This window comes from Euleptes europaea, chromosome 6, assembly GCF_029931775.1.
Source record: "Euleptes europaea isolate rEulEur1 chromosome 6, rEulEur1.hap1, whole genome shotgun sequence".
NCBI classification, from domain to species: domain Eukaryota; kingdom Metazoa; phylum Chordata; class Lepidosauria; order Squamata; family Sphaerodactylidae; genus Euleptes; species Euleptes europaea.
The window spans coordinates 98,879,839-98,896,991 of NC_079317.1; the positions used below are offsets into that span (position 1 = coordinate 98,879,839).

General features: G+C 41.9%; 1 protein-coding gene across 1 annotated transcript; it reads right to left on the reverse strand.

Moving 5' to 3' along the window:
- Positions 1-2,126: 2,126 nt before the first annotated feature.
- PSMD13 (proteasome 26S subunit, non-ATPase 13) lies at positions 2,127-15,342 on the reverse strand. Its single transcript, XM_056852072.1, has 13 exons — positions 15,246-15,342; positions 12,086-12,164; positions 11,025-11,059; positions 10,852-10,907; positions 10,580-10,623; positions 10,255-10,341; positions 8,844-9,015; positions 8,014-8,093; positions 7,796-7,921; positions 5,213-5,275; positions 3,969-4,049; positions 3,549-3,665; positions 2,127-2,944 (listed from the first exon to the last, which is right to left on the reverse strand). Exons 1-13 carry the CDS (start codon positions 15,338-15,340, stop codon positions 2,849-2,851), a joined length of 1,131 nt encoding a protein of 376 aa, XP_056708050.1. The 5' UTR covers positions 15,341-15,342; the 3' UTR covers positions 2,127-2,848.
- Positions 15,343-17,153: the final 1,811 nt, after the last annotated feature.

Sequence of the window (17,153 nt, forward strand, 5' to 3'; positions counted from 1 at the left end):
CAAGGTCCTATATGTTTTTCATCTTAATGGCTATATAAATTATAAATACCATAGTTTAAGACTTTCCTCAAAATGAAACCTAGACATGCTGGTTTTTAGTTATGCGATGAGAAATACCTCTTTGTCACATACCTGTCACTGGGAATTATTCAGAGTTAACTGCTCCATTACCAGGGAGGCAGCTAGTCTATTCTTTAAAAAAAAAAAAGTTTTAAACAGCTGTCAAGAAAAAGCTTGTGTTTTGCATAGTCTATTTATCTTTTCTCTTAACAGAAGAGCAGAAAAAATGTCACAGCCTCTTCCACAGGTAATCCTGGCTCTGGAGGCTTCAGCAGATACTGCCCACTTTCAAGGGCTTTTCATTCTTACGCCTGATTAAAAAATGATGGTGTTGCACACCCATAAAACAGCCCTAGCTGAGATCAAAACATTCGCCACACACTTCTCCTTGCAACAGGCACAATGAAGCCAGTTACATTTGTTTCATTTAAAGTAACTGAATTGTTTAAAAGGGTGAGCACGAAGTCAGAATACTTAAATCCGGGGTGGTGGGGGAGCAGGGGAAACCCAACCTCAGCTGGAAGCTTGTCCACCTAACCATGGCAGCAAGTGGGTTCTCTGTGATTCAGAAACGAGTATCATAGTCCTAGTGATTCATGGCACAAATTAAACCCAGAAAAGGGAGAGATTTTTGACACTGCTGAGTACTTTCCCATACACACAGGCATCCCGGTATGAATGCTTCCAATCAACCATCGTTCAAAGCCGCTCTGGGCCTGGCCTTGTCCGGGGAGAGGAGGGTAGAAATTTGATAAAATAAATCATGGATGAAAAGGGACAAATTACCATGGCCTAGTTCTCACTACAGTTGCCAACAAGAATGTAGAAAACTGGCCTGTCCCTTTAAAGGCTTAATGTTTAAGAATGGGCAGCTGAAGCTTTTCATGCCTTGGAAGTACTAATCACGGGGAAATAAGATCCCACTAAGCCTCTATTAAAGGGACAGGCCTTTTTTCCCCCAGGCAGATGGCAACCCTAGTTCTCACTGAGGCTGTAAACCCCTGCTACTGGTAATACTACAGACCTATAGATGGGGGCTCACATAACTGAATGCTCCTACATTAAAAAAATTGTAGCAGACTGAATGCCAGGGAGGATTCTGGCCTAATCCCTCTCCTCACATGCCAACGTGGTGTAGTGGTTAAGAGAGGCGGACTCTAAATCTTGAGAACTGGATTTGATTCCCCATTCCTTTATATGAAGCCTGCTGGGTGACCTTGGGCCAGTCAGTTCTCTCAGAACTCTCTCAGCCCCACCTACCTCACAAGGTGCCTGTTGTGGGGAGGGGAAGGTGACTGTAAGCCACTTTGGAGACTCCTTAACGGTAAAGAAAAATGGGGTAGAAAACCAACTCTTTTTCTTCTTCTGTCTGATTCTTTTGTGAAGGAAAAGTGTAGCCCCACAAACCATGCAGGCCCACAAGCAGCGTGGAAGGTGGCAATTCAACAGGAAAACTTCACTGTACGCTGTTTTCTTTCAAACTGCAGCCCCAGCAACAATAATGGAAATACACATAATGTGCAGTACTAAGAAATTCACTATAACCATGGCTACAGTGACAGAACTTTGTATCCAAGGAAAAAGCTATAAAGGTTGACACTGAAAGATGCAAGTTGTTGAGCAAAGTGACCTCCAGTATCCCACCCATCCTTGCTCTTAGCTACACATCAGTTGAAGTGAATGAGGATGTTAACGCTGCCTCCTACTAGAGCTTATTTCAGTCTCTCTCCCTCACCGTAAAGGAATCTGAGCAGCAGAGGTAAGTACTGCTTTAGAGCTTACTGGAGATCATCTTAAATCAATATATTTGCAGATTATAGTACGTTTTGAAATCCAATCATCCATTATAGAAGAAGATTGGCAAGAAGCACTGAGATTGGAATCACGTCCTCCTGATAAGACATGTCATCAGCGATACTTTCTAAACTTCTATTGGGACAAATGCCAAGCTAACCCAGGATTTGGGGCCTGATCAACCTTAAATAGGACTTCTGCTCAGTCCAAAACTGGGCCTTAAAACACAACAACAGAAATGCACAATGAAGGAAGGCAGAGAAGTTTTATTCCAGCAGTAGTTGTTTTGTTTTACTGCATCACACTTCAGGATAAAATTTTCATAAAAGACCAGAGCAAACCCAAGGAGGATATAAAAACAAATCCACTAAATGTATGATTTTATTCTTGGGAAATTAATTGAAGGGGTTCAGCAGCTTCCTGTACTGCAAAATAGGTGGGAGGCTAGGGGAAAGAAGTGTTTTGTTCTCAGTTATGCTGCCTTTGGGCTGACAGGGGGAAAGGTCCCAGGGAGAGGGTCATGCTCTCTCCACAAGCCCATCGGGAATGCCTGACAATGGCTGGGGTGGCCCTTCCCTCTTGCACCCCAAGTGCAAAATGGAAGTTTTGCTACCACCCCATTGCTGAGCTAGTGACCTCCACCGTTAGCACGGAGCTCCCACCCCCAACACCCTCCATCACGACAGCCCCAAACCAAGACCAATTAAATCCACCATTATGGAGCACTTATTCCCCCCCCTTTGGTGACAGCAGGATGGGAGCTCCCCTGGTGAGCGCCAGTTCAACGCTAGCACATAGGAGGGAATTCCCGACTCCAAGCACCAAAGGGTTATACAGCAAAGGCCACTTAGTCCTCTGTACAAGCATCAGAAAAGTAGTTCTTCCCCTCCTCCCCTAGCCCCCCTTTTAATAGAATTCAGTACAGAGTCAGTGGTCGGAGCACTGCCAGTTTCAGCAACAGTACAAGATTTTCATCCAGCCAGTGCAAGGTCCTTTATGTTAGGACATCGTGGGCTTGGTGTTCTACCAACATCTCCATGCTCTTCACATCTGTGCACCAGAACTCCAGGCGGTCTTTCATGCCCTTTATCTAGGAAGCAAACCCACAAGCACTTTAGGAATTGGGAAACATGAAAATTAACAGGGGTTGCTAAGACAATAAAGCCAAGAACTGAAACTCTTCTCTATCAGAACGTTCCTTGGAACACCCAACGTTTTTAGAGACATTGACATGCAGCATGTCTCTCAGTGGTGTCTATTTTCTGAAATTCATCTCATCCTGCTAGCAAGATATTTATCTTATACAGGTTTGAAAGAACCATAATTAAGTCAATAGGCACAGGGAATCAATCTGAATAAACTTGATTGTTTTGCCAGCTCAACGAAGAGTTTACATGAAACACTGAGTAAATGTTAAAGAAAAGGAATGCTTTACCAATGCTCCCTCCCCTCTTCGACCCCACCCAGAGACTCCAGGCCAACCAGGAAAAAGGCTGCTGGGTCAAGATCTCAGCCATGATTAAAGGTAAAAGGTAAAGGTCCCCTGTGCAAGCACCGGGTCATTCCTGACCCATGGGGTGACGTCACATCCCGACATTTCCTAGGCAGACTTTGTTTACGGGGTGGTTTGCCAGTGCCTTCCTCAGTCATCTTCCCTTTACCCCCAGCAAGCTGGGTCCTCCAGCCATGATTACCTGTTGTAAATCCAGCACCCGTGGTTGGACCCACGTCATGTGCACTCTTTTATCCACTTCATCAATGCTGCCCTTTACTAAACCCACTGAAAGTGCCTTCATCACCAACAGCTCCACCTGCAAAAGAAGAAAATAAGAGCCTTTGCTGGCTTCAAGAAGTTCTCAGCTATTCCCAAGCAAACCACTGTACAAATGAGCAGTCGAAGCATTTGTCAGGAATCAAACTAAAGCGGTTAATAAGAACAGAAAAGAAAGTATTGAGGCTGTGGTCTCTGTAGCTATTTGCCTGGAAGCTGGTCACCAACCTGAATTTAACAAAGAATACTTCACATGAATTCGCCTACACACCTCAAGCTTTTCAACAGTGAATACATATACTCAACCAAAGCTCAGGACATTTGGCTTCATAGAGTAACTCACCTCATTCACAGTGACTTTGGCACTCTTAGCAATCTCCTCAAAAGTGAGTTGCCTGTGGTTAGCTGGTCGAGTGAAGGTCATCTGTAGTGAGGTAAAAGTGGGGTTAAGTTAGCCTTAACTCTAAAAAAATACATTATTTTTAAAAAATCAGCAGAAAGGCCATTTTGCTTATCCTTGTCATGAATGCAGTCTTTTCCCCTAAGAAAATATACCCACATGGTAGACAGTCATAAACCACCTTACGTGGAGGGGATTACATGGTGATCAATAGCTGGGAAGAGGCAGCGCCTGCAGCCAGAGGACTGGGATATCACCTGAGCTAAGATTGAGATTTTCATCTCCTCTGTTCAAAGCCATAAAACTCACAAATGACAAACTGTGGTTGGCTAAATGCATTTTGGCAGGCATCTATGGTGCACCCTTCCAAGGAGAATAAGAATACTGTTTACCAACCATGGATATAACCAGGAATGAAATATTTAAAAGCAGCTTGTCAGTCTGGAAAGTGTGTGTTTGGGAAGGAGAGAACATCCTCTCTACACGAACACCCATTCACCGGTGGGGATAGGGTGGAATGGCAGAGTTAGGTTAACAATATTCTCTGCGTGTGTATTTATGTCTTTAGAGTTCATGCTATGACAAAACTCCCTTTCTGGTGCCTGCCTCCTGACACCAGAAGCACAGTCTAAAGAACAGGGATATTCTCAGGAGTGTGTGTGTGTACATGGCTTACCTGATACCTCCAGGGGCTCAGGAGGAGTCTTGGGGAAGTATGGAAGAATTCCGCAAAGGCTCTCAATCCTCCCAGGTGCCTTGGCTCTCAGCTGCTGTCACAGAGTGAGTGACAGGGTGGGAGAAAGGGGGAGAATCCCGGTAGGGATCTGAGAAAACTGGGATTACCCATTCAGTTATTTTAGATGCAATGGAATGGCCAAAGGTAACATAGCAACTCCTCTTGCCTCACAAAATAAAAGAAGTGTACCTGCCATCATCATAAAAGTAATGGACAGGTTTTCTGGGGACAGTTATTCAGTCCAGAACTTGCTTTCCAAAATTCTTTTAGTAGTGTGAAGAATGCGGAAAAATACATAAATCTACATCCTGCCATAAGAGCTCATTATTAGATACTTGTCAAAAGACCTACTGAATGAACACCCAACAAAAAATCCAATTCAAAAGTCACAATTCAAAGAGATATTTTGCGTCAAAAGAACACCATGGTAATATTTCCACTACTGACTCACCTCCATGAGGCACAGCAGCTGAATTTTCTGTAGGAGGAGAGTTTCATTTGCAGCCAGGTCTGGCTGTAAAACATAACAGTGCAGAGTTTTAGTTATTCAAACAGTTTGATTTGAATTTTCAAATTATCTTTCATTCAGCAAATTTTCAAATTATCTTTCATTCAGCAAGACTCATGCTGCATAGCTCCCCATTGGGCGCGGGGGGGGGGGGGGGAAGAAGAGGCACTAATAATTCCATTTGAAACCACAGCCCAATACTCACATGACAGTTCTAGAACTAATGGCCACCCAATGAAGCTGTTGGACAACACAGGACAGACTAACGAAAACACTTTTTTTTCCTCAATGAGAAATTTAATCATGGAATACACTGCCAATGGATGTAGTGATGGCAACAAGAATCAAGAGATCAGTACACCTAGCCATCTCTTGTCTATTCAGAAACATTGGCTCAGACTGATACCTAGTAAAAATAATGGAAGCATCTCTCTTTTATCGAAGAACCTGAGATCAAGCTGACTGCAGCTTCAAAGTAACAGTTTCAAGGCCAAAGAATCTGGGAGGGAGTCTGGCTTGAGTATTCCATCTCGTAAGTTCAGGTACCCAAGGAGAGGGTGCTTGCTTAGGCCTATACAGCTGAAGAGTAGCCGGTCTTGCTATGGCAACTCTTCTGATTGGTTGGGTCCCCTGGTTAGCCAAACAACTGATTAATCAACTATAATCACGCCAAGAGATGTCATTGGGCATACAAAAAAAACCATTTCATTCTAGTTTTGCCTTTTATCTGGATTACATCTAACTTCGTGACGCTTCTTGATTCTGCGTGGGCCAGGCTGGCTGGGGCACCTACTTTGGACTTTGAAACTCTGCTGGATCTTGCCAGGTAACATCTGAATTTAGAACCAATGCATGTAAATGTGATTGAGTTAGATATTTAGCTTTATTATTCTATCCTCACTGTTCAATGCTCATATATTGTACATTCCTGTAATGTGTATGCATTAAGAGCCTCGTGGCGCAGAGTGGTAAGCTACAGTACTGCAGTCCAAGCTCTGCTCATGACCTGAGTTCGATCCCGACAGAAGTTGGTTTCAGGTAGCCGGCTCAAGGTTGACTCAGCCTTCCATCCTTCTGAGGTCGGTAAAATGAGTACCCAGCTTGCTGGGGTAAAGGGAAGACGACTGGGGAAGGCACTGGCAAACCACCCCATAAACAAAGTCTGCCTAGTAAACGTCGGGATGTGATGTCACCCCATGGGTCAGGAATGACCCGGTGCTTGCACAGGGGACCTTTACCTTTTATTAAGTGTCATCAAGTTGCTTCTGACTTATGGTGACCCTATGAATTAATGACCTTTAAAAAGGGTCTCCAAAAAAGGCCTATCATTAAACAGTCTTGCTCAGGTCTTGAAAACTGATGGCTGTGGCTTCCTTGATTGAGTCGATCCATCTCATATTGTGTCTTCCTCTTTTCCTGCTGCACAATTGTCTTTTCCAGTCACTCTTGTCTTCTCATAATGTGACCAAAGTACCATAGCTCAGTTTAGCCATTTTACCTTCTAGGAAGAGTTCAGGCTTGATTTCATCTAAAACTCACTGATTGGTCTTTTTTGGCAGTCCACGGTATCCATAAAACTCTCCTCCAACACCACATTTTAAATTAATCAATTTTCCTCCTGTCCACTTTCTTCATTGTCCAACTTTCACACCCATACATAGTAATGGGGAATATACTATGGCATGAATTAACTTAATCTTGGTTGCCAGCAACACATCCTTACACTTAAGAATCTTTTCTAGCTCCTTCATGGCTGCCTGTCCCAGTCTCAATTGCCTTCTGATTTCCTAGCTGCTGTCTCCCTTTTGTTGTTGATGGAACCAAGAAACAAAAAATCTTGAAAAAATTCAATTTCTTTATTGTCAACCTTAAAGTTGTGTAATCCCCCTGTAGTCATTACTTATGATGTTCAGTTGTAATCCTGCTTTGACATTTTCCGCTTTAACCTTCATCAGTAGTCATTTCAAGTCTTCACTATTTTCTGCCAGTAATGGGGTGTCATCTGCATATCTCACATTATTAATGCCCCTTCCACCAATTTTCACTCCTCCTGACATCTCTGCCAATTGGAAACCATTCTGTTTCTCCATATTCTGTATTCTTTCACGAAATCACTTTAACTATGTTTTGTGGTGTTCTTGGGTTTTGAATCCAGTACTTTAACCCACATCGCCTCCAGCTACCAGAATAAGTTTCCTGGAGCTCATCTTGTAAACGTCCTACCTTGCAAGGCTGACTTCTTACTCTTAGACCTGGGAGGGCTAGAGGCTTAGTCCCTCGGTCTCTGGATGGCGGGTTAGTTAAGGGGACTGGTGGTAGTGTTGTCATCCTGGAGTTGTGAGGATTCACACCTCCAGCATTTTGTGGTTTTGCCTTGGACCAACCTGTCACCCTTAAGGAGGTTTTTATAAGTCTTTGACAACAAGCAACATAGCTTTAAGGCAGAGTTAGACAGATTCATGGAGGAAATGATATTCTATGACTTCTAGCCATGGTGAGTACCATCAAGCCACACCATCCACTCACCTGCTGGCCCCACGCTGATTTCAAAGCCTGGAATTTTTCCACATTGCCACTGTTGAAGGCATAGAGCGTGTCAATCAGCCACTGCCTATCAGTGCTCCTCAGAGACTCCAGTACAGGATGCATAAGCTGAGGAAGTAAATAAAGCACGATGCTATTGAGAAAGCAGCAAGTCATCCCCCCCTCTACCCCAGTGTTTTAACCAAAAAGACTGAACTTACCAGTTCTCCAAAGTTATAGACTCCTTCACCCAGGAGTCCTGCTAATCCTAAAGTAAAGGCTCTTTCCTGCTGGTCGGCCACTGAAAGGAAAGAATGTCTGGCTCAAGTGACAGTCCTACAGTTCCTCCATTTTAGCCTCTTATTGTACCTTTAGCCCTAACAGAACCTCCGTTAAGAAGCACCCATGTAACTTTAAATCAGATGTTGGCACTAATGGTGCCTGTTCTACGTATGTGTATTTTATATTACGGCACATATAAATATGTATTCCTCTATGTTCTACAAAAAACAAGGCTGCAAGCATTCTACACACAAAAGTGGCAAATTCGTCTGCCAGGATTGTTTAAAAAATTACATAATTTTACATGCTCGCTTATTTTGTACAATTTATTATATGTTCAAAATGCCCAATTTTCAAGTGCTTTGGGATATTTTGTCACATAATGAGGTAAAAGTAGAGAAGGCACAGGAATTGAGAATGGAGGTAATGGGGGGGATAATAGTCATAAGAAACAGATAGGGCAGGGACATAGAGAGCTGCCAAGGAATCTAACTTCCAAGGTTTTACCCAGATTGCCTCTGCCTTAAAAGGCTTCCAAGCCATGTTACATAAGAGCTAGAACAGTATTATACATCCCCATATTAACAACTGAGAGCTGGTTTTGAACACTGTAGCTACACAAAGCTTCCCTTTATCTCATTTCTGACATTATCCCATCAATGACACTGAGGATTGCCTTATCAGCTCAAGAATTCACCCCTACAAATGAAGATCTTCATGAACCCACTGCAGTTATTGTGCTTAACTCAGAAAGAAAAGGTACAATTACCTGGCAAATCTTTAACATCTATACATCCCAGGAACCGTAATGCATCCTTATAGTAAGAGGCATGATTCCCAATTGTCTGGTAATACTTGCTGGAGAGATCATAGAAGCGGCTGTGAACAGATGTCACACCAGGAAGGTTATTCAGCATCTCCTCAACCTCCTCAATGGTCTCCTAAAGGAAAAAAGGGACAGCTATTCTTAACTCCCATAGGTATCTTACACATGTCTGTGCCTCACCATCCTTATGACGCTCTTTCTTAAAAGTCTAAGCACTAGCTAAAGAATCTCCTGCAGCAGTTTGGTGCATGATTTCCAGCAATACTTGAAGAAATCCAAATGCAGTGCAAAACAGATTGACCTAAGGATCACAGTACATTCAACCATTCTACTCGTGCTGGCAAAAGCATTTGCACTGTTGAAAGTCTTAACTTCCCAGAAGAAACATATCTACAACTTTTGTAAAGAGATCTGTGGCTACTTGATTATTTCTTGATTATTTCTATAGCTCCTAATTATATTTTAAAACAGCCTGACTAAAGGCACAAACAGCTACTAACCCCACCATCAACTCAATCAATCAAAACCTTTATTGGCATACACAATACCTGCAGAGAACACAACACCTGCAGAGAGACCAACTCTATTCTTATCTTTTTAGTTAGATCCTCTGACAGTGCCGGTCAACTGATGACATAGGAGGTTGGAAGAGTGTAACCAGACCCATATATCTATCCCAAAGAGCTGAATAGCACTTGAACATAACTTCTAAAAGGCAAATTCATTAGAAACTGTTGGTCATACAAAGGGAGTTTCAGCACTAACATCAACATCTTGTGGGGGCCTATGAATTATGATACTAATATGTGCTGAGGACTAAAAAGACCAGAGCAAAATAAATAAACTAAATATTTTGAAAACCTGTTCAGCTTTCTAGCCATCTGGAGGAAACTGATCACCTTGTTTGTCATATTCACGAGCATTTTGTTGAATGATCAATAGACACAACTATCAGAAAAGACAACACTATTTTCTAAGTTACACTGCATTTTCATTAAAAGACATCAAAACTTAACAAAAATCATAAGGAGTCTTGATTTTTCCAGAGTCAAATACTAACTAAGAATACACACACAAGCACCAGAAGTAAGAGAGACAAAAAAAAAAAAAAAGAATCAGAGAGCTGGAAGGGGCCATACAAGCCATCTAGTCCAACTCCCCCGCTCAATGCAGGATCAGCCTAAAGCTGCTGCTTGAAGAGCTCATCACCTCCCTAGACAGCTAATTCCAATACTGTTACCCTAAATATTTTTTCCTAACATCCAGCTAGTACAAAAGTAAAGATTCCATTCCTTGACTCATAGTCAAAACACACTGCATTAATAACAACAAACAAATGTTATTACTAACTCACCTTTGTGACTTGTAGATCACCAATATTTAATTTCAAAGCACCAATGGCAGTTTTACACAGAATGACAGCTTCATCACTGCTTTTCACCTGCAGACAAAAAAAGATTACACAGCACAGAAAATGATTGTTCTAGCTATGCAAACCACTATAGCATAAACCATCTTGCCTTAGCCTGATCCTGTGTTTCACCTTACTCTTATCCTCAGCAATTTTCTTTATGATACTGGAATGCAGACTGCTGTCCAACATAGTACAAGCATGGAAAACAGGTCCACTGTAATGGACTGAATACACGTATATAGTATCTGTTAGACAGTGCACATACCTTTTCTCTGGTCTTTTCCAGAAAAGTTAGGGCCACAGTAGGATCTAAAGAGTGTAAGCAAAGAATCACATTAAGGATCCAATTAGATATCTGGAAGTCTTAAGACTGAGGGCTTTTTGGACATTTTTTCACCCACGATCATCCTTGGGAAGAGAACAGAAACAAGCCTCTGGCTCACTTCCTCCCTTCTACTGCCACTAAAGGCTTTACAGGTAATGGCCTTTAGTGCATTCTGATAGAGATAGCAATGAAGAAATAGAAATAGTATTTACCTGTCATCTGCCGGACTACATGAAGAATGATCTCAACAAGGGACAAAGGGTTCACCCTAAAATACAGAGGGGTTAATAAGGACAACTAATCTTATAAAGGTACTTCTAAAATTACATTTAATTTTAAAACTCAATATTAAATTTAAAAATGTAAAGTATCCTAAAAGCTATACCTGTGTTCAAACTCACTGATGAAATTTTCATAAAGCTGTAGTCAAAGAAAAAAGGAGATACCTTGAGACAACATAACAGATATATTTTAGATAAGTAACTTGGTCATTAGTAGTCTATATGACCTTTTCTACACTGGGATTAGTTTTTAGCTCACTGCTAAAAGTCTATAAAATACAGCAGGCATGCTATCAAGCAGAACTCTGGGAAAACGAGCATCTTTTCTTCCTGGAAGCGACTCCACAATGTGCCCCTCAGAACATAACCAGACAATTGCAGAAAGGCATTCACAGTCCACTTGTTCTGACTCTAAAGATATTACAAGATTAGTCTCTCTGTAAATGACTGAAGCCCACAGGTAATAAAGAACACCTGCAGTGGCACAGAACTGCTTACAGGTCTGAGCATTTGCAGCTCCCCTACAATCAATATTAGAGCTCATTTTATATCATCAATGTAAAGCACCAGCATTACACATTCAGAACAGAAGTACTCTTGCCATTAGCTCAAGAGCTATTATTATTAGAACATGTAAGTTTAATTAAAGTGAAAGCTCCTTACAGGACAGAAGCTTTTTAATCCAAAACTAACTTTGAAATAAATTATATTAAGAATTTGCCCTGACCTGGATGGCCCAAGCTAGCCTGATCTCGTCAGATCTCAGAAGCTAAGCAGGGTCAGCCCTGGTTAGTATTTGGATGGGAGACCACCAAGGAATACCAGGGATGCTGTGCAGAGGAAGGCACTGGCAAACCACCTCTGTTAGTCTCTTGCCATGAAAACCCCAAAAGGGGTCGCCATAAGTCGGCTGCGACTTGAAGGCATGTTACACACACACACACATATTAAGAATTAAGTTGTAAACTTGTGAAGTTATATGAAACAACATGCCAGATAGAGTTGTCACATATGAGTAGGCACAAAATCCCAGGATTATAGATTTACTTGATTCCTTGGAGATTGTCTACCTACTTTATTGCTGTTTTTCACTAACAATTTGAAAATATTTGGTGAATGAGAATGTTCAGAATACAACCTGACGTCATCATAATAACTATAATACCTTGATAAGTCCATCTCCTTGGGCAAAGCAGGGGTCTTGCACGAAGTCCAGAACCTGCAGAGTTAGCTGGTGCCAGAGTCTGCAAAAACACACATGTGCACCAATGGAAAGAATGAAATGACAAAACATACACATGGAGTAAAACAAGAATGGCAGTTCCACATATTTACAGGGATGCAAATCCCTATATGTCAAAGATGGATCAACATGAAAGGTTGAACGGTTTGTCTTAGTGTATTTAATCAGTCACAAGCCTGATGTGAACATGACTATTGGCAAGTCTAAAACTGGAATATATTACTTAAAATATGAAAAGAGCAAAAGTAGTTGTTAGAAGAACTTAACAAGAATAGTGAAAGCCAAACACATGAAATAAGCCAACAAATACTTCCTTATGTAGAACTGTGATTTTTTTAAGCTCTCTAACCCTTCATAGGAGCGCACAATATTTTATATAGGCCCTTTAAAGTAGCAGGTAGCCTCTCACTTTTCAATTAAACAAAACAAGTAATAATTTATTTAATGTATTTATTATATTGTTAGCATTCAAATCATAGGACAAATGTTCCCTGATCAGGGGGTTCTCAGCTGAATTGGATGCAGTTACAACAGAGGGGTACCTTGGTGATGCCTCCTCTCCCTCTGATGGCCCAATCGGTGACAGTAAAACAATGCCTTAAAGCCAGAGCAACAAGACTATATATTCACACTCATTCCTAACCACACATTTTGAGCCAAACCTAAGGAGAAAACATGACATTCTGTTGCTATTATGAAAGGATGGGGGAGGGGGAGAATCTGTGTTCTAATGTTTGGAAAATAGTCCACAGTTACTAAGAAATGGGTATTTCAGAAATTATCTAAGCTTTCAAGTAAGCTACTTGACTGATTGATGGGGAAGGATATGACAGAGAATCGACAGCCCCAAACGCTGATATTTACAAGCACCAGGTTTGCAAAATGAAAAAGAGCAAGGAAGAACTACTAGCATACTCCCCAAAGTGTGGATTTATCTAGTAATGTGTTACAAAACAAACTCTTATTCCCCACCAAGGTGGCAATTACTAGACATTGTCAGGCAACTCGAAGCAAATGTTTTACTCCCAAGTTGGTCTGAGGCAAGTGACATCTTGCTTTGAGAGGACAGACAAAGCCCATCCATGCATCTTCAGGGCGAGGCACACTTCGTCAGTTTGTTCCAGGGAAAATCACACTTTTAAAAATACGTAACTCACAATGGGCAGCCGTGTTAGTCTGTCTGCAGTAGTAGAAAAGGGCAAGAGTCCAGTAGCACCTTAAAGACTAACAAAAATATTTTCTGGTAGGGTATGAGCTTTTGTGAGTTGTGGCTCACAAAAGCTCATACCCTACCAGAAAATATTTTTGTTAGTCTTTAAGGTGCTACTGGACTCTTGCCCTTTTTAAAAATAACATATTTTATTATATATTTTGTAAAACAAACAAAACAACAACACATTCAACACAAGTTTTTTCCCTATTTGGGGTTCTGGGAAATAACTGCTGTTTCAAAAATTTGCATTTTATATCATTAAAAAAAAACCAGTTCATCTGCCTTAATGTACGGTTCTGTACTCATCGCCATCACATCTGTCATAATTGCATTCCTAGCTATCCACACTACTTCCCATTCTCCACTTTAATTTTTTTTACAATGGGGAAACCACCCTTTAACACACCAAAAGGAAGCTTCACATTTTGCCAGAAGGGGCAAAGATGAGCAAGCAAGACTCCCACCTCGCATGGAAGGGGGAGAAAACCAGAACCACCTGATTAACTCCTTCTGCTAGTGGGAGTGCCCAAGGGTAATAGAATTTTGGAACAAAATACTTAGTAAAATTAGAGAATTGTTTAAGATTAGACTTCAAGTAACTGCAGACCTGATGTTTATGGGAATAATGGGGTGTGAGAAGGTAGAGTGAACAAGAGATGTTTAAAGCAATGATATGAGCCGCTCAGGCAGTTATAGCTTTTGGATGGAAAGATAAAACAAAGTGGACTGTGGACAGGTGGAATAATTATGTGTTCGAATACGCGCAAACAGATGTATTGGGATACTTAAAAACAACAGACGACGGGAGAAACAGAAGAAATGGGACTGAAGACTAAGGGGAACCCATTCATTAATTGGGCGAAAAGTGGAGAAGCCAACGAAGAGACTTTAGTAAAACTAAAAAGGCTATGCTCGTGGCTGAAAATGTGGTATTATGGATTGGTCCGTGGGGGGAGGGAAAAGGGGGAGGGAAAGGGGGAAATTTGTATATTCTGTAAATTGTAATTCTAAAGGTATGGAGATGTAAAATGACCTCCAATGCAATAAAAAATATATTTTAAAATATCCTTCTGCTAAGGGAAAGGAGGGGAAGGGGGAAATTTGTATTGGAAGAAGGAAAGTGTAAATTGTAATTCTAAAGGTATGGAGATGTAAAATGACCTCCAATGCAATAAAAAATATATTTAAAAATATCCTTCTGCTAAGGGAAAGGAGGGGAAGGGAGAAATTTGTATCGGAAGAAGGAAAGTGTAAATTGTAATTCTAAAGGTATAGAGATGTAAAATGACCTCCAATGCAATAAAAAATATATTTTAAAATATCCTTCTGCTAAGGGAAAGGAGGGGAAGGGGGAAATTTGTATTGGAAGAAGGAAAGTGTAAATTGTAATTCTAAAGGTATGGAGATGTAAAATGACCTCCAATGCAATAAAAAATATATTTAAAAATATCCTTCTGCTAAGGGAAAGGAGGGGAAGGGGGAAATTTGTATCGGAAGAAGGAAAGTGTAAATTGTAATTCTAAAGGTATAGAGATGTAAAATGACCTCCAATACAATAAAAAATATATTTAAAAATATCCTTCTGCTAAGGGAAAGGAGGGGAAGGGGGAAATTTGTATTGGAAGAAGGAAAGTGTAAATTGTAATTATAAAGGTATGGAGATGTAAAATGACCTCCAATGCAATAAAAATATATATATTTAAAAATATCCTTCTGCTAAAGGTAAGTGCAGGGAGGGGGGCCCAAGAATGTGTGCATGGAGGGAGGGGGGTGCGATTTGGGGTCCAAAGGACCCCAAATCGCGCCCCCCTCCCGCCATGCCCACATTAATTCACTCCTACACCCCCCCCCTTACACACATCCACTCACTTCTTGTTGTAGAGCTCTTCCAGGCGGTGCCACACGGCGGGCTGGCCGGGCCCGGAGCTCTGGCTCTGCTGCAAGAAGCCCGGTACGTCCTTCATGGCGGGGCGGGGGGGGGGCGGCGAAGGGACGGTTGAAATTAACGGGCGGTTAAACTCCGCGGAGCAACCGAAGCAGGAGGCCGGGCCGCCCTGCCGCCGGAAATGCACACTCACTTCCGCCCCCTTCGGCGCGAAGCATGCCGGGTACCGTATGGTCCTCGCGTAGCGCAGCATCATTCGACACTCCCCCCCCCCGGGAGCAGTCGGCCGCTCTGGGGAGGGGACTCGCTGGTCGCCATGAGGCTTTGCAAGGGTCGGCTCTTGGCTCGCTCCGCGCTCAGCCGCGCCGCCCTCTGCCGCCCCCTGCAGGTGATGGGTGTTAAGTGCCGCCAAGTCGCTTCCGTCTCATGCATTGGATTTGCCACTCTTTAGATGCACATTTTCCCCCTCTGAATTCTCAAAACTCTGCATGGCGGCTTATTGTTGAGTTTTGAGAATATGGATGGGGGAAAAAGTGCATCTAAAGAGTGGCAAATCCAATGCAAAACCTTCCATGAATAAATGGTTCCATTTATTCGTAGAAGGTCTTGCACTGGATTTGCCACTCTTTAGATGCACTTTTTCCCCAACCACATTCTCAAAAGTCAACAATAAGCCGCCATGCAGAGTTTTGAGAATTCAGATGGGGAAATGTGCATCTAGAGAGTGACAAATCCAATGCAAAACTTTCTATGAATAAATGGCCATCATATGGGCGACCCTCCTATGAATCAAAAGTCCTCCAAAACGTCCTATCTTTGACAGCCTTGCTCAGATCTTGCAAATTGAGGGCTGCTGTGGCTTCCTCAATTGTGGCTTCCTCAAATGGCGCTTTGGAAATTGGACTCTATGGCATTGAAGTCCCTCCCCTCCCCAAACCCCGCCCCCATCAGGCTCCACCCCAAAAACCTCCTGCTGGTGGCAAAGAGGGACCTGGCAGCTCTAGGCTTCAATGCCATAGGGTCTTCAATGCCAATCTCTTATCGGCTAGAGATCAGTTGTAATAGCAGATCTCCAGCTCGTAACACACAAATTCGAGATGTGCAGCCAAATTTTGTGCTGCTATATATAAGGCCCGAAAGTATGTGATGTACAAATAGGTTCAATCTGATAGATAAACGTTTTAGAAGCTAACTTACTTGCCTTTTTAGATATGGGGTTTTATTGATATATTCTATTTTGTGGTTTTTTTCGTGGACTGATACTGTTTTATTACAAAGTTATGTTACTCTTGATTAGATGTGTTCTATTTTTGGTCAAGTGACCGTAAAATAAAGATTGATTGTTGATCTCCAGCTAGTACCTGGAGGCTGGCAACCCTAACTGAAGCCTGGAAAAAATGGAGCTTTCCTCATTGGAGAGACAACTTCTACAAAAGATTTATGTTTTGAATGAAATACAAAGCCGTACTTCTAGGACAATGACGGCAAAAAGAGACCAAATAGCACACGACACAAAATCATGACCTGCAGTATTAGAAATTACTCTGATTCCCTGGCAGAATGCAGGGCAGAATTCTGAATATACCATCCTCAGACAGGATCTGCCCTTGCTCTTCTGGCTCTATTGACTCATTAGCCCAGGCCCTTTTGCAATGCCGCTTTTACGAGGAACTTTGCACTATATTTCCCCTTTTTAACATACAAATCCAATGCCTCTGTGACTGGCATAATGCCTTTTTTACTAAGCAATAGGGACCCCAAGGCTACATTGTCAGTGGCAAGATTTGTTTCAATCCTTATATCCCTCCAACACTAGATATATGCTGCTGAAGATCAATTGATCAAGGAGCTTCTAAGGGATAAAAGGAAATTGGTTCTTGTAGGTTATCCGG